Below are 18,852 nucleotides of genomic sequence, written 5' to 3'. Positions count from 1 at the left end.
TGCGTAGGAATTGAATTGGTTAAATACTGAAGCATCTGAACGATGAACCGTGGTAAATTAGACGATAAATAACAAGAAGGCCTTGATTGTTTTCATTCTGACATGCTCATTGATATATTTTAATAGATATTATACTGGACTTCATTTACGCGAGGAGTAATGTATCGAACGTCATGCGGCAATATGACGTCATAATTGACGTCATAATGCTCTCTTACCGGTCCGCGCGAAATCAAATCGATTTTCCATGTTAGAATTGAATGTTAGAATTGAAAATATAGTGGTACTTTATAAAACATATAAAAAACCACTTAATGTTATAGGGATTTCGGGTCTTACAGGTTAATATGAATACAAGGTGATGTCAGTATTATATAAGCAAAAATGTCACTGACAAATATCTTTCACTTTTTACATGTTGACATAATTACCACATCCACTTTATTTTCAATGGATAAAACGTATTTAGATCTACAAAAAAATCTGACGTTAAGATTTTCAAAATATTTTCAGCTTTAATGACACGCAAAATGCTTCAAAATGAAAAGAAAAAAGTTGGGATCACCGTGCATCTAAGACATTTATTAAGAAAAAACTGTTAAAAACTGATGAATGTTGATATTTTTTGTTCTTTTTGTGTTAGTTCATATGTTTAAGATAATGTAAAATGCTATCTTAAATTTCAATTATAGCTTATCATTATATATGAGCCGTGCCATGGGAAAACCAACATAGTGGGTATGCGACCAGCATGGATCCAGACCAGCTGGCATCGCGCAGTCTGTCAGATCTGCTGTTCGTAACAGTTCTCCAATTCCATAGCTTTAAAAGCGAACGATGGAGCTGACCAGACTGCGCGGATGCGAGGTGGTCTGGATCCATGCTGTCGCAAACCATATGTTGGTTTTCTCATGGCACGGCTCATATATCTGTCAGGAAAATATCAAAACCAAACCTGATCTACTTTAATAGATATTTGAAATTACCTACCCCTACCCCATTGTAAATCTTGCGTCAATTTTAGGCATATGCCAGCCAAAAATAAGGGTGATTTTTTTTCAATGACTAGAATCTTTTTGGTTAAATGGTATAATATTAGCCTTATTTTAATTATTTAGCATTAATTTTGGGCAAAACTTTTGTTAGAAAGCAATATTCGAAGAAACATTTTTCAAATATCCTGAAAAAAAAAAAAAAAACAGGCTCGTACATCCTTAATTAATGTATATATTTATTGTTAAAGGACTTACTTCAAAATGAATGCTATCAAATATGCATTAAAATTATCCGGCAGACTTTGATTCGGTTGAGATTCAAATATTAAAGTAACCATGCCGTCACGTAAATATAACGTTTTGAAAAAAGTTTCACTTGTTTTTTTTCTAGTTGAAAGCATGTGTTTTTGAAAATTAAGTATAGAACATCTATAAATATCTCAATTTTCTTTACATATGCAATTAGTAAAGCAACTACTGACAATAATTGTGTGAGACTATGACCTAAGCCCTTATCATGCTTGACACGGAGTATTCTGCCTTTGCGTTCAGTGTAGATCATGATCAGCTTGCACATCCGAGCAGTCTGTTCATGATCTGGACTGTTCGCCATTCAATCAGCATCTTTTTTTGGTAAACTCCCCTTTTAACAGTTAATGGCTATGTCCAAATTGAAAGATGGACAAGTTCATTATAGAAATTTATTAGGGTAAGGGTTAAAGCCTAAAATGTCATTAATTAAATACACATACGCCCTTTTCTTGTTATTCCGAGCTCTTTAACTCTTCGAGCTCGCAAATAGTAGATGCTGGTTGACAATGTTGTTTTGCTACAAACTTGTTTAATTTTAAAGCAATCATAATAAGAAAAACACTAAGAATTGTTGTCAATGAACAATCCGAGCTTTCTCATTATGACCCTAAGCCTCTGAAACAGTTACTTTCAAACATTTAGTCATTTGCCTTGACACTAAAAGCTAGGGCATTTTTGAAGCAAAAAGCTCTTTTTCTTTCAGTCTAAGAACAGTCATATTTCTTTTTTGCAAACAAAAAGGTTTTACAAGAAATGGTTACTACTTCGTTAAAGGAGGAAAGTACATGTTATATATAAATAGGCCAATTATGTGCCAAACCTTTCAGATGGTTGCTTTTCAGCATGTTGCTTTTATTGTTTATACTATTTTCTTTTTACTTTCTTTTAACTGTCATATGATTCGCCGCAACATGCATATAATTTTGAAACGGAAAATAGCTGCAAGAGCAATTTTTCAAAGTGTCCGGATCATTGTAACGGGAAACAGGGACACTGAGTACTTATTCCGTCTCTGTACAAGTGGTGTTCAAGAAGTGATGCAAATAGGTCTATATTTTGCGAAATTTTTAACTAATTTAATATGCTCATTCTGATGAAATTCTTGTTTGTTTTTACTAAATAATTTCTGCTCTCTTCGTCGTAAGCAACTACATGTACTAAGCAACTACTGGCTACTTCAACCAAAAAGGGGTTATTTTATCACCTATTTGCAGGTATAATATGAATGTAAAAAGACATTCAGAAACATGTCTCGTTTAAAACTTCTAAGGTGCTGTGGAGGTTTGTAGAGCATGTTTTCTTCTTATAAAAGCACCTCTAACATTTTTTCTTTGTTTGAAAGTATTTGAGCCGTGCCATGGGAAAACCAACATAGTGGGTGTGCGACCAGCATGGATCCAGACCAGTCTGCGCATCCGCGCAGTCTGGTCAGGCTCCATGCTGTTCGCTTTTAAAGCCTATTGGAATTGGAGAAACTGTTAGCGAACAGCATGGATCCTGACCAGACTGCGCGGATGCGCAGGCTGGTCTGGATCCATGCTGGTCGCACACCCACTATGTTGGTTTTCCCATGGCACGGCTCATTGGTTTTTAGTATGTTTTTTTTTACATAATAGCCTTCATTAATATTTTCCTATATTTCAGTATTGTCCGTTTGTGTTTTTTAACATTTTTAACTGCTTACAAACTCAAACTAAATTAGCAATTCCTTTTTGGAATCGTGTAACTTTAACTATTTTCGTTATAATTTCATACAAAAAAACACTGTTCAAGGTTTTCATCTTTCCATACCAAAAGAGATACATACGTTTAGAAACAGTTTCAGTTTTGAATGGCCTGTTTCTTTAAGTAAGTACATACAATCCTTAAACTAAAATTTGATAATTTAACAGAGACACACTTACATAGTTTCATTTTTGGTTGTAAAATTATGGAGCTCAATTATGTTTTTACAGCCATCCAAAGATATCGTCGGTGCCAAATCTGCTGACAAATCAAACATTTATTACTAATGTATGTGATAATACTCTGATCAGGCTTACGTAAAAGGCTACTTGTTATTGATTCCAGTGGAATTTGTACTGAATATAATTAAAATGTCAATATGTACAACTGTTTTCCAATCCTTTACCTAACTTAAAAGATGAAAATTGATTGCCTTTGTTAACAGTGATACGTTAGCTTCAATCTTTTACTAATAAAAGTATGACACATTCATACATATGAAATAACAGTCCCTATCAGTGACTTATTCAAATGAAACAAATCAGTGACTTATTCAAATGAAACAACAATACTTTCATATTTCATACATTCTCATAGTACATGGGAGTCAGAAAAAGTTTTTAAATATTTACTAGTTTCTATTCCGATAAGGGTAAACACCCACATTTGATTTTAATTATTACCGAATGTGCTGTGACTGTACTTACCAAACTTTTCTGCATAAAGTTCAGTCTTTTGTAAGCTATGACAAACCCAGCCTTGAAATAAACTATTGCACGGAAAAATTATTCTGCTTGCTTATGTACATTATGTTTAGATATATTAAAATTACAGTTACAACAAACACCAGGCCCCAACTTCACGAAAAAAAAACAAACAACTTAAGTAATTTATTTCAAATTGTTTTTGCCCTTTATGCATCTTCAATGTTGACATTTTTTTATCTATATCAGAACTGTATATGACTATTTCATAGAACAAAACACAACAACTTTCTATATCGCAGAAAAGGAAGTAAAAAAAAATAAAAATATATACTTAAAGCAAATATTCAAGTTCTTTATATCGTGCTTAAATAAAAATGTCATATTTCCGTGGTTGAAATAAGTACTGCAGACAAATACTACTAACAACAGTATAATTTGGGCTATAAATAATTATTATAGAGGGACCCAATATTAGATACATGTAACAATAACTTACTAATAAGCAGCATCACCATTTCAAAATAACATACTTAACTAAGTAATAAGTGTTTTCGTGAAACTGGGAGCAGAATTTAATGTTCTAGAGTAGTACAATAAAAAAGGACGAAAGCTACGTTAAAAGTACACATCTCTTTACACTGTGACAAAGTAAAATATACAAGGAAGACAAAACAAAACAAAAAAGAGCAGGAACACACCGCCTTGCAACGGCCAGAGGCAAACACTCTAATCGAGGGCCTTAATTCGTTTAACGGTCAACATGATCTAACTTTAAATGCCCACTTAGTCCTAAAAGTACAGGAAAGTGTAGAAAAATACCCACAAGATAAATCCCTTACACCTCAAATGACAACAAAGACAAGGCTTGTAAAACACAAAAATGTTACATTTTGTATTTTAAATTTATACACAAGACGAGCCATAAAATATATTTGTAAGCATGTACCGAGACAGAGTGCTAGAAAAAAATAACTGCAGAGAAAAATCGACTGGAAGACAGATATCAGATTATACCAACCCTTGCTGACATTTCTGTAAATAGGACTTTAGAGTAAACAGAGTGAAATGTTTTCTTACTAATAAAAAGCAATTGAGCACTACTGAAATACGTAATTTCTCTTCATTTGTATTTTATTATATGAAATACATATACGTAATTTCTCTTCTTTTATCTTTTATTATATTTGACATGACAAAAAAATTGTTCAATTTTGACAAAGGGGTACGCGAGATCATATAAATTGTATACATATTTCCATAAGTACTTTTTCTGTTAATTGTGTGAAATTCGACCAAAAAATAATTGATACTTGAAAGTCAATAAACAATATGCTTACGTTGGTTTTATCGATTTTTCGGAATTGTTAAAATTTTGACGTCCGATAATTAATACTCGAGTAAATGAAATCCGGCATAATATTTATTAAAATATGTCAATGAGCATGTCGGAATTCTTGTGATTTATCGTCAAATTCACCACGGTTCATTGTTCAGATGCTTCAGTATTTAATCACCCAGGCTAACGTTCTCGTTGTTCAATTCCTGCGCATCTGAGCTCTGAACCGTGTCAAAATAAGACAATAAACCACTCGAAGACCTTGATTTTTGTTAATTCAAATATGACTTGATTTGATTTCCAGTGTTAAACAAAAAAGAAGAAAACCAAGCTAACGCCCTCGTGGATCAGTTCCTGTTATGAATCGATCGGCCTAGTAATCACGAGTTGTACTGGATAGTTTTGTTTGATAGGACAGCGTCATTCTAACATAGTACCGCTTAACTGCTAGTGACATAGCTTCACAAATGGTAAAGAAACCATGTCCATGGTCTGAAAGCTGTAGTTTCAGTATTTACATTCAATATGGCATTATCTATCATATCTTCTATTTCAGTAAAATGTCTAGAAATAGATATTAAAGCACTTTTCTTGGTAGAAATTATTGATTCTGCTTCTAACTTAGTGACTGTACATAATATGCTAATGACATAAAATTATAAAAGTATTGTCAAGTACGAAGTAGCAGTCAGATGCTTTATCGTACTAACATAGTTATATATTTTTCTAAGTGTCTTCAATTCTCTTAGTTTAAATCGATTTAATTGAACATAAAAATACTAACAAAATTCTGAGTGGTGAAAACTAATGACGAAGTAAAACACATGTTATTTATCCATTAATACACGCTATTTAACATATTAAAGATTGTTGTAAAGTTCTACATAGGACTTTTAAACATTATTGATATATCAGTTACCATTTTTACTTAATTCTAGCCCACGAAAATCGTTCTGATTTTTCTTCTGCTTTATAGCAAATTGTATAAAAGGGAGACAACTTTTTTCACTTTTGTTGGAAGTACAGTATTTTTGTTAATAAATATGTTTGAAATGTATTCAAATAGGTGATTGTAACTAATTATTTCTGTGATGAATTTAAGTGTTTTATCAGTATTATCGATAAAATTAGGTATTTCTTAAAAATATATACATATATGGCGGCCATCTTCGATTTTTCGGCCATATTCGATTTTTTTAGAGTGGTTCTCATGCTCATTTCTTTTGTGCTTTCAAGTAGTTATGCTGCAAGTTTTGTGCTTTTCCCATTTTCTGAAGTATTTTTGCACGATTTTACTGGACAAATAGTGTCCATCCGCTGTAAGTGATCACATAATACATCCCGTTTCGAAACGGGGTATAAAATGATATTTTGATATTATTCATCCTTCAGTATGGCCGTTTTTTTTACTTTATTTCACTAATGCTGTTCAAGAGTATTCTGACACCAGACATTAAAGCCATAGTTAACAAACGCATACTAAACAAACACAAAATGCTAAGTGTTCATTATTTAAGGCTTAAATACAATTATAAACATACACATCTTGTAGATATTAAAAATACCAACTTTCACGTACATTATACAAATGACTCAACAGTTCACGTGAGACAAATGCTGTCCACAATGTTCTGAAGAAAAAAATCTTGTATAATACTTATCAAAATTTAACAGATGTTCATAACAGGTTTCAGATTAGAAATGTTTATCATTAAATACAGACTTAGATAAGATTCACAACTGGGCGAACAAATGGCTCGTAGATTTCAATCCTTCCAAAACTGAAACGCTCCTAATCTCAAGAAAAAAGAACAAAGTAAATCACCCAGTCTTAAAAATGAACAACATTCCAATCAAAGCTGTCTCTTGAACAGTTATACATATCCTTTATCCGACCTCTCCTAGAATACAGTGACTCTGTCTGGGACAATTGTACCATAGAAGAAAAAAGAAATATTGAATCCGTTCAAATTGAGGCAGCGAGAATTGTAACGGGTGCAACAAAATTATGTAATATAGAAAAACTTTATATTGAACTCAAATGGGAAAAATTAGCCGACAAAAGAAAAAAACATAAACTGACAACCTTTTACAAAATGAATCACAATATCGCCCCAGATTACTTATCTCAACTCATTCCAGGTCAAACACAATCAAGATATAATCTCCGTAACATCAATAATACCCCTCAAATTAATACACGTACTCAGTTGTATAAAAACTCCTTTTTACCTTCTGTTATACGTGACTGGAATTCTCTTCCTGAATCAACAAAACTAGCCCCATCTCTGTCTGCTTTCAAAAACAAACTCAACACAAACTGCCAAAAACCCCACTCTTACTATTATCATGGTAAAAGAAATGAACAAGTACTTCACACAAGACTACGGCTAGGATGTAGTTCTTTAAATCATGACCTTTTTCGAAAATCAATTACTGAATCACCCTATTGCTCTTGTGGTGAAATCGAAACTGTAAATCACTTTCTTCTCGCATGTCAAAAATATTCTGCTCAAAGACAAAGATTCTTTTCAACTTTGCCTTGTCCTGTAACGTACCAAAACTTGATATATGGGTCGGAAAATCTTTCTACTGATCAAAATGCTCTTGTCTTTTCAACAGTACAGAAATAAATCCTCGCTACTGGGCGATTCACATCGTAGTCTGATCCACGAACTCAATAACTTACTTGTATGTTGTCTTCTGAAGACGAGTAGCACTCAGCATTCAATATCTTTGAAGTATTAATGTGATCCTACAATTCTTTTGTCCCCTCTTCTTTGATGGTCTATTATTTTATTTTTTGTATGTAAATATTTTTTTTTCTTCTCTACTCTCCAAAATATGTTTGCTTAAGTAGTCGTACACTAAACATCGCAAGACAAACTTTCAAGGAGCTGTATTAATATAAGCCTCTACAGGCTTGTTTACATATCCTTAGACTAGAAAGCTATGTTCATGTTATTATTTATTGCTATATAAAACTGTTTGACTTTGTGTATAATTTATAATGAAAATAAATATTGTTTAAACTTAATGTTTATCAAAACGTGCAAACCGACATTCTACATGTATATTTAATCGTTCTGATAATTATGGGTTTTTTTCAAAGGCGCTTTTCATTGCTCAAACGCAGCCATACAGGGAGCGAAATTCATCCTCTTCTAGTACAGACACAGAGCAATCTGGCCAGAAAGACAGAGTGAGATAAAGCCCCCAGAACAGATAGCGAGAAATGCGTTGTAGTTACAGGCCTGTGCGTCTAACTTAGCCTAAATCTTTGCGAATGGACAGTCTGGTTCTTTAACGTGCCCGGCTGATAACATCGATACACGCGAATCCATTTTTCTTGGGAAGGACCAGAACAGACCTAATTGTTAGTTGGGAGACTCTCAAGAGCATCTCAGATATTTCCAGTGCCTGGACTGGGATTCGAACCCCTTGCCTCTGGATTGACAGTCAAGCGTGTTAAGTATAGGTTAATAAGCCCTCGGGCTATTATCTTCTTCCAGGGTCATTATCACTCAAAGGCACCGCTCTCCCATGTATTTACCTGTTTATTACATGTCTACCTATAATATAGTAAGAAATGGTTTTTTTTTTGTGTCATTTTTATGGGTACTTGCATCTTCTGGCACAATAAATTTCAGCTTTTCAGTTTCTATATTATTTGTATAAGAGTCTATTTACTGTATAAAATCAAATACCTGGATAGTTGTACTTTCTTGCTTATTGCATGTTTAGGGATAAAATACGATATTTCACGAAGAATACACGTTGTTACGCTCAAGATGATAAAATAAAACGGAAATATTCGCTGTTTTACCTCCACGAAACGCCATGACGTCATTTCTGTTTACAGACGTTAATTTCCCGCGCTAACGCCAGGGCCATTATCGATAATGGCCCCGGGGCTTATTATGATAATGTGATAATGCATGACGCAATGCGATAATGGGAGAATTTTCAACACAAATTTGTTACTATTTATAGGTACTCATGTAATAAATAGTGATAAAGCACTGTTTTGCTATAAATTATTTCGATTCTAATATATTCATTTTTATATCAAATATGATGGAACTGTTTCTTCACGCAAGCAGACAAGTAATTCAACCAAGCAGTTGATACTTGAAAATGTTCATCTTTAAACAATCAATATATATATCACCGATTTTTCTTATATACGAGGGGCGTTCAATGATATGGTTACTCCGTGTGTAGTTCCGTAACCGGTATTTTTGAATGCGGTTTTAAGCACAATTTAGAGCAATTTATTGGAAATAAAATGCGATATAAATGAAAAAATAGTAAAGATATATAACATTTGAGTGAAGTGTACTGGACCATAGCAAAAACAATTATAACTTAGCTTTGTCCTGGGCATTAAAGGTGTCAGAAAAATAGAATAACTTGTAAAATTACAAAATTCTATCATTTCTCTTCGAGATACAGCAAATTGTGATTAGTTTTAGTTTGTTTTTAACTACTTATTGCATTTTTCATTTTACAAAACAGCTAAAATATCTAAACTCGATTTATTTCGATGTAAATCAGATGTGGAACCATATTTGTAGTCCTGTTAGGCGCCATATAACCTATACTGTGTTGGTGCGCCGTAAAACCCAAATAAATAAATAAATCTAAACTCGAGGTTGATTCCATCTGGAATGAATCTCGAGAGTGATTAATTAAAGTTATAAGAACTTGTTTCACAACCGAGAATTAAGAAATTAATATCAATCAAAAATAAAAGATTTTTTTCAACGTTGAACATCACGGCTGACAAAATTGAAAAGACTTATTGTACTCAGCTTATCAATTTTCGAGTAGAAATAAACACACACCGTTTAATACACTGTTATCTTTTCTTTTTTTAATTTGGTTTTCGAATGTTTATGTAAAGATGATGATTTATTTCAGCTGTTTAAACTGAAAATTGACCTACATTTCTAGTTGCTGAATAGAAGAATGAAGGAATTACATATTACAATCACAACATTTTGGACATAAAATGGTCCATATTACCCGAGTACACCTGACTCAAATGTTTGTATTTTTTACTTTCAAATTGAATCTACCGATTTTTATCATTCTTATGGCATTTTGTTTCAGACAAACTGCTCAATAATGTGCCGAAAACCGAATTTAAAAATAAAATAACCACCGGTTACGGAACTACATACGGAGTAACATTATTTATTGAACATCCCTCGTACGCTGTGTTTGTTTAGAAAAAGCTGGTATTTTGACCACTTCGAGGCACGTGACTCTACGTACAACAATAAATGGACGGTGGACCAGTTGTAAAACAATCGGCCAATCTAGAGCATCCAAATTCAATTTAAGGCCGAAACACTGAAATTTCTCATTGTATTTTCCACGTGTTTAGAAACTTTTTAACAAAATTGTCCAATCAGCAAGTATATTAAAAAGAGAAGCTTTTATTTCATACTTGTTCGGGTAATCGTAGATGTATGATTATTATAATATACGTCTGAAAAGCCCAAATTCTGCAAATTTCAATATTGTATAAAAATTTGACCGCACATGTTTAAGATATACTTACTAAACCTAAATGTTTAACACAAGTGTCCTAAACATTTAGATTAACAAGGTTTAATTGATTAGATACGTGATAAGGTTCATGATACGTGATAAGGTTCATGATCGTTCCTACAAATAGACATTGTCGATTTATGTGAAGTCTGACTGTGAACATCGAATGCGGACTGTCTAGGGAGCGTTTCAAAACACGTTTATTCATTTATTGGTTTGTTTTGCCAAGCGCCGTTTTTTACAGTATTTCTATTTCTATTATGTAACGGCAGGCAGTTAGCCTAACCAGTGTTCCTGGATTGTTTACGGGTACAAGTTAACCTGTTCTCAGCAAGTTGTTGTTGCTGTTTTTTCATAGAAAATGTTAAAATGTGACGAGCGAACTATTTTTAAGTTGCTTTAACAAGTCACAACCACTGGCGCCAGCCCAGAAAGAAAATGCCTCTGTACATGTTATACCCTACCCCTATGTATTCTATAGAATACCTAGGGGTAGGGTATGACATGTACAGAGGCATTTTCTTCCTGTTCTGGTGCCATTGGTCACACCCATTAACTGTGAATACCATTAAGAACTTTTAGTAGCATCGATCTATCGGAAAACCGATAAATCTGCCTATATAAACAAAGAAGGAAAAATTACTTAAACTTAAATAGAAAAAGTTCTATTTGGAAATAAAAAATTCGATACCCCACAAATTAAAGTTTAATTTATTCCGGATATTATGAATATATTTTTTTTTAATATTTTAATATTTGGTTGGTTCACGGAATGCTACTCTGGAGTGAAATTAGACTGATCGGAGACCATGTAATTACAGTTTGGTGATCATCTGAAGTTCACTTTAAGCTAATCTTGGGATTTTTAAACTATCAGAATATGTATCCCTAGCGGATGAAACTGGTAGAAGCCGTGCATTTCATTTTCAGTGACTACAATCATGTGCTTAAAGTGCGCAATTCTAAACAAATTATCCTCCTTTTTTACATTATTTTCTCGACAGTCTCTTATACATTTAAGTGCTCATCAGTCTATAATCATGCTTGAGAGATATTTCCAAAACGATTTTTCTCCCTTGCTGAGAAAATAAAACGAGGAAGTAAATGTTAACTTACAACAAAAGAAACATATACTGCAAGGGCGTAGCCAGCGGGGGAAAGGGAGGGGTGCGATAATATACTGCAAGGGCGTAGCCAGCGGGGGAAAGGGAGGGGTGCGACAATATACTGCAAGGGCGTAGCCAGCGGGGGAAAGGGAGGGGTGCGACACATGCGATCGCACTCCCTTTTCGGCAAAGCTTCCATTTTCATTATATCAAAATACCCTTGAATGTCCATTCTTTATTTCGGCTCGCTACGCTCGCAAACTTGCCAATATTTACTATGTTTGACGCTGTAATCTTTATATATAGTCTGATGATGATTCTTTATATTATAGAATATGATTTTTAGAAAGGTCAGAGCATTACTTTTATGAGAAACTGATTATGTATAACTATTTACTTTTTCACAATAGCGGAATGAAATGTATAAAAAAGACAGTTTCCATTTACATTAAGTTTCTAAAAAAGATGATGTAAAATAAATAATGTAAACTTTGTAACTGAATACTATGAAATTTATTAACGGTGTTATGCGAAAAATTTTAACGCTGTTATGTGAACATTAGTGTAAAAATAAAGGATCATATATCAGTGAAAATGTGTTTAGCGACATGACCGTACCTAGATTAAGACTCATTTTATTCGAAAATGATTTTAAGAGTAATAACTCTGCAAACAATATTTCGAGCGGACGTGCCAATGATATGCTCAACAAGGCTTTATAACAACACTTCCTACTATCATTGAAATCTGGACTAGAATTTTGAAATGAAGCGTTGGCAAAAATTTCTAGCAGGGCTTTTTCCCCCTATAAATCTACTTCCAGTAAAAGAGGTAATCCCAAAACAAAGAAAGTATTATTTCCCCAATTCTAAATTTAACATTCCCAAATTAGTGTTACCTTTTTGGAATTTTGCCGGTTTAAAATAGTTTTGCTAACTTTTATGTATATTTCGGTCATTATATCAACAGTTATACTGTTGAACAATTACTGAAATGCAGTCCATTAATATTTTACACAAAAATATCTTTACAAAGATTTTGTTTATTTGCAAATTTTCTCAAATAAAACAAATTTTCAATAGCATTTTCCTAATTCCACTTGTGTTGAAGGCGTTCCCAAAATGACGAAAAAGGAAAAAGGACCTGTCTACATAACTTCTATCTCTAATAATGAAATACAATTAATTCAAATCATTCAACGTACAATCCATAACTTATGAATAATATTGACCTGCAACTATCATTACTAAGACGTTTCAGTCAAATCACACAAACAGTATACTAGGAGAAGTAGTCCGAACATTTTTTTTCAGTAAAAATGAATAATGGACATAACTCCGGAAAAATATTTCGAACAGTATGTACCAACGATATACACATCTTATTTCAATAAATCCTTTAGGCTTCAATGACATTTGGAGATAAATTACAGAAAAAATCTCTTCATAGACTTTATGCATGATAATCAAAGGGCCATTACTCAGTACAAGATCATTTAAATATGAACCTCGTAATACATGCTCAGCTAGATCATTCCTATGAAATTGTTTTCAAATTCTGCTAATTATAAAGCAGTTCGGACAAATTTCATTCAAAAACTACTTTTAATAGGGACCCTAACTCCACAAAAAAACCCGATGATACGCGCAACAAGGCGTCATAATATCATTTCCGTGAAATTCCGTCTAAATCCTAGCAAAGCAATTTGAAAAGCTAGGTAAGGCTATATGAAGACGGACAGACGGACGTAAATATGACGAAGGCAGAAACAAAATGTATCAATTGAAATGGGAAACATAGTTTATGGAACTTTTGTAGAATTACTATCTTTTTTAAAAGAAATCTTATTCTAAGTACATGTATATTTTGGAGAGCTCTTGTTAAAACACTTTACTTATGCTTGGTTAAAGTAACTCTTCTAATGTCTTATGAGAACATTCCTATACTAACATTCACTTAAATTGTCCCAAATTTAATTACTTTCTAAACAAGCATAGAACATAACCAAGACTCTGTTTCATTCAGTCTGTCTATATAATACTTGTATGACGTTCTGTCATGAACAAAGTCAGCTACAGTAACAGTAAATGAAATACAAGTATGTCTTGAGAAGACCCCCAGGATTTACAGCACACTCACAGTTGATTGTCCACATCAACTTAAGCCGACAATGTCTAATAGTGCTAGTAATTACCCCTAGGGGGCAGGACGTCGAGCATAGGTGCTCTACACAAGTCGGTAAAAGACTATGGATGTCTGTTCAAAAGCGCTAGGCTATGTTAACCGGAAAAGTCTGTAACTAACATTTCTCCGTTTTTCTACTGGGAGCTTTCTAGTGCTCTGTCCGTCTGGTCAAACCATTGTGTATCGGATAAATTTTGCTCTTGGATTCGCTGCGTTTGTTAATTAACTCCCTGAGGCCGATATCGTAACATACCTGCTGCGGCGGGATAAGAATTACCACCTGACGTCGAAGAACATTATCTAACCTTATCATAATCACACTCACATACGGTCAGTTGAAATCATGCAGGGAAACATTATTAACTTGGGTGTAAATTAAAATGTACTTACAAAATATTCGAAGTTTGAACAAATATTTTTTAAATCCAATTTCGTCCGTAGCTTATATCCAAATAGAACAAAATTTTCACTTCGACATATTCACAATTTTAACACACCTACTGCGTTTAATAGATATTTGAACATTAAATTCCCATAAATAGAAATACATCATTAACCATGAATATTTGCATTAGAATTACCCGAAATTTACACCCGTTTTTGTGTGAGTATCAATGGTTTATTTTGATGTATAATCTATTTTTAAACATGTACACAAATGTCGTGTGTCACGCGCTGAGACAGTTAAGTTGTAATATTTACATGCATCTTTGAATAATTATTAAATTTACAAACATGCGTTTATTTACATATATATTTTTTTTGTATTTTATGAAACATGCATTGTGATGTTATTTTTCATCCATTTGTATCGTATGTGATGTAAGTGTACCAATATTTCAGCCTTCTAAAACTTAACATTTTCCGACCATTCATTTGTCTGATAATGGAATCGCATCGTCGGAATCATCATCCGACGGAACTGATATTTCAGAATCAGCATGAATATAAATAAATATTTTCTTCTTTTTAAGAAAGATCTCTGGCCGACGACAATATTTTACGCTTTTGAAATACAGTATGAACGAAACACAGCGGAGATCGTCTTTTTATTTCATTTACATTACCGCATAGTTACAGACATTTATTTTAACAAGGGTACTAATTATTAGCACAACTAGTAATTATTACATCAAAGAAATAATATCGACGCTGCACGGGTAGAAAATATAACGCCTATAGTCGCATTTCGGCCCCAGGGAGTTAAGCACCTTTGAACGAGTTCATAATGAAAAGGGTATTATATTGAGAACAATATACCAAATAAAAAGGGAAGAAAAATGACGTATGTCGATAGTGCTTAATTGTTTTCACTGTTAGGAAAAATAATGTTTGCTCTACATTAGGTATTATCTATAGAAAATTAGTTCTCGAATTTATTTAACCATTGTTCGAAGCAATTTACTTCACATAATAATAAAGTGCTAACTTTGTGATATATTGATGTTGGTCATTTCAAAGTTCGAGTGGCTGCGAGAAAGATTCAGTCATAAAATTAAGTTGTTGGAATTAGCTGTTTCTTAAAATGCCTGTCATTACTTTACTGTTTTCTGGTAACGTAGTGTTATCTATGTCAAATATAAACAAGTACAACAGAATCGAAGCTATGAATGGATTAAAGTGTCAGAGCAGTTACATTGTATTTTATGAAAATAATATTGGAAGTATTGCTGAATGCTTAAAGCTGTGTTCCAGTCAAGGTGCGTGTGCGGGCGCATCATACCAAATATCCACAAGGCAATGTATTGGATGTGACTGGCAGTTTCAAATCAGTAACGGAGCGGATGTTTTTGAAGCCGCGATGTTTTTCCAACTAAATGGTAAGAACAGACATGACTGGCGGGAGTGCACAAGCTCGTCATAGCACTACTCAACTCAACAGTGTGTTGGATATGGCAGCAATAGCTGCCAAACAATTTTCAAATTGTCCGGTTTTGATTCAATCAGGTTTTCATAAAGTAAACACAAACCTGTTAAAGGCAACTTACACAAAAATGTATGCCATGATACTGAAAAAATCTAATTCTTTGATTTCTTATATTTGCCATGTGAAAATTTCTTTAGATAAGTGTGGGGATGGGATTGACAAGGTACGGCCTGCGAGGTAATGTATACGTAGAGTCCAGTTAATTTCATGATGACAAGACATGAAGAAAAGTGGACAGTTTTTGCTTCTTCTTTCCATGGTAAGATGCATTTCGACTACCGTCCACGAACAGGCTCAATCAAACCGAGCCTGCAACATTTTCATATTTTTCGTGTTGAGCGACCTGTGGAGTTTCCACTTCTTCTATTTCATTATCACAATAATAACGTTGTTTGTGCCTTGTGGCGGCCGTAAAAAGTATCCCCACACATTCAATCAGCGCTGTCATATTTCGATCTTCTCAGATCGTTCAGCACGAACTATATGTCGTGTAATTAGTACTGTTTAGTTTATCAGCTTGAACATTTCGGTCTGGGTGGTCCCAATGCTCAAAATATCATAGCTTTGGGTATTGTATTGTCATCCCTTGGATAATGTGCCTGCTTTTTATATTGTCTTTTGGTAGTTCCTGTGATATGCAAGCTCCATAATCTCAGATCCTCTTTCTAAATTCAAGTTTCTTTAGTTCTGCCCATTGTTTCTTCGTTGAGGGTAAACTCGTTATTTTAACTTGGGACCATACACCGCTTTTCATGGAATTACACGCTAGTGTATAATTGAAGGTTCCATGTGCACCGCCGTATGAATACATCAGCGGATGGTTCTAAATTGATTTTTGTACTTGTAGTATGTGTAAATGTTGAGTTCTGCTCAACCCAGGGCTAGTTGTCGTGTTGAGTGACCTGTTGAGTTTTCACTTTTTAATCCCCCGCCACGAGTGGGCTATAGGAATGGTCTCCGGTCGGTACGTCCGTCCTTCCGTCTGTCCGTAACACTTTCGTGTCCGCTCCATATCTCGTAAACCCCTTAACGGATTTTCATGAAACTTGGGTCAAACAATTACCTCATCAAGACGATGTGCAGAACTTATGAGTCTGTCATGTCGGCTCAAGGTCAAGGTCACAACTCAAGGTCAAACTTTTAAGACTTCCATTTTGTGTCCGTTCTGTATCTCCTAAACCCCTTGAAGGAAGTCTATAAAACTTCGGTCAAATAATTACCTCATCAAGACAATGTGCAGAACTTAGGAGTCAGCCATGTAGGCTCAAGGTAAAGGTCAGAACTTAGGGTCAGAAGTTTATGAGCCTTCCATTTTGTGTCAGCTTTGTATCTCCTAAATACCTTGAAGGATTTTCATGAAACTTTGGTCAAATTGTCACCTCATCAAGATAATCTGCAGAACTTTTGAGTTAGCCATGTTGGCCAAAGGCCAAGGTCACATCTTAGGGTAAAATGTTTGAGCCTTCCATTTAGTGTCTGCTCTGTATCTCATAAACTTTGAAGGATTTTCATGAGACGTTAGTCAAATGATCACCTCATCAAGATAATGTCCGGAATTTATAAGTCGGAAGGTTTGGCATAACCGGCGGGTATCTGTCAAGGCGCAAAAAAATAGAATCAACATGAATCAAAACAAACAAGAAATATCTTTAAAATGTTGGTCGGCGAATTGTAATAATACAAGATGTTTACGAGGTTTTCGTATAATTTCTGTTGTTCTATAATCTACCTAACATAACAAATAACAAAACTAAACACGAACTTTTAACAATTCAAGTGCTTCTCTTTTAATTTTCACAAATGTTTTGTAGTGGTGCATTTTTGTTTCGTTTTTTTTTCTACGGCGAATAATTACAACAGAGGTCTGGAAGCCACTTCCTTACCTAGAAGACTTTAATCGATCGGCTTATCACAACCTTATTCATGTGATACGCAGACCGTATTCAGCTCTCTCTGTAAATTGAGATATTAAGTTGGTATTTGAACAGGGTTTTATTATATTTATTAAACTTACTTATCATTTTTAGATATATCAATATTCTTGCTACATTAACAGAGCGAAACGTAGAACAGCGTCATTAAGGATAAATGCTTTGTCTGACGTTTCACTCAGCGTTGCACAATCAGCAGTGTGAAAAAATAGACACTCTCGTCCAATTAGGCAGAGTGTTGCATAAATCTTTAATTTTGATAAATTATCTATAATGTGTTATCAAGAAATCTGATTTGCAGACTGAAGTCATGTAACATAAGTCACAAATTTGTTTTAGACGTCGTCCGCCGAAAAAATATGTAATAATCCATTAAATTAAAACTGTTCTTCTGTAGTTTCAACTTATATATTGGTTAATAATTTGTTGTTGAACTCTTTGGAGTCCCTCATAAGACGACACCGGACGAGGAATATTTTTCAGATAATTTGGCAACAATATCAAAAATAGGGGCTACGGGTAGATCTTCCGGAAGCAAAAGTCACCCCAAAGCCATTGCATTAAATACATACCAATTTTGAGCAAATGACCAGTTATAGTAGATTTCCCATATACCAAGGCGGTGATGTGCTTGAATGCTTGAAAAGAAAAGTTTAATCAAATTGATTAAGAAGATACATCGAGTATATCATGCCAACCTATACATTAACGAAAAAGTTATCGGAAGAGGAGCCTAGTGTCACAGAAAGACGTGCAATGAAGTATCTGATGAAAACAAACTGAATCATATATAAATATAATATATGATAATCAACTAAAAGCATTTGCAAATATTAATATGATAGATATTACTTTTCTGTTACAGACTGCCCGAACGGTAATGGCCGAATTCATCCGGAAGTTGACTTTCGACTACAGATTTATACAGATAAAAAGAATCAAAGTGACGCAGCGGACACTTGTAAACGTGAACTGAATGGACATCTCGTGGTTATTGATGAAGAATGGAAAATGACTAGAGTCTCAAGCATTTTGACTTCTTGTCCGGGTAATATTTTAAGTACACGTAC

The 18,852-nt window shown here is 33.9% G+C and overlaps 1 protein-coding gene across 1 annotated transcript in view; it reads left to right on the top strand.

The window, feature by feature from the left end:
- Positions 1-18,852, top strand: part of LOC123530335 (uncharacterized) — a 66,723-nt gene that overhangs the window by 24,604 nt on the left and 23,267 nt on the right. The window contains exon 13 of the mRNA XM_053520883.1: positions 18,648-18,830. Within this exon, the coding sequence (XP_053376858.1) occupies positions 18,648-18,830 (183 nt within the window). The remainder of the gene's footprint in view (positions 1-18,647; positions 18,831-18,852) is intronic.

The sequence above is a fragment of the Mercenaria mercenaria genome, chromosome 13 (genome assembly GCF_021730395.1).
Source record: "Mercenaria mercenaria strain notata chromosome 13, MADL_Memer_1, whole genome shotgun sequence".
NCBI lineage: Eukaryota > Metazoa > Mollusca > Bivalvia > Venerida > Veneridae > Mercenaria > Mercenaria mercenaria.
This window is presented reverse-complemented; position numbering and strand designations above follow the sequence as displayed.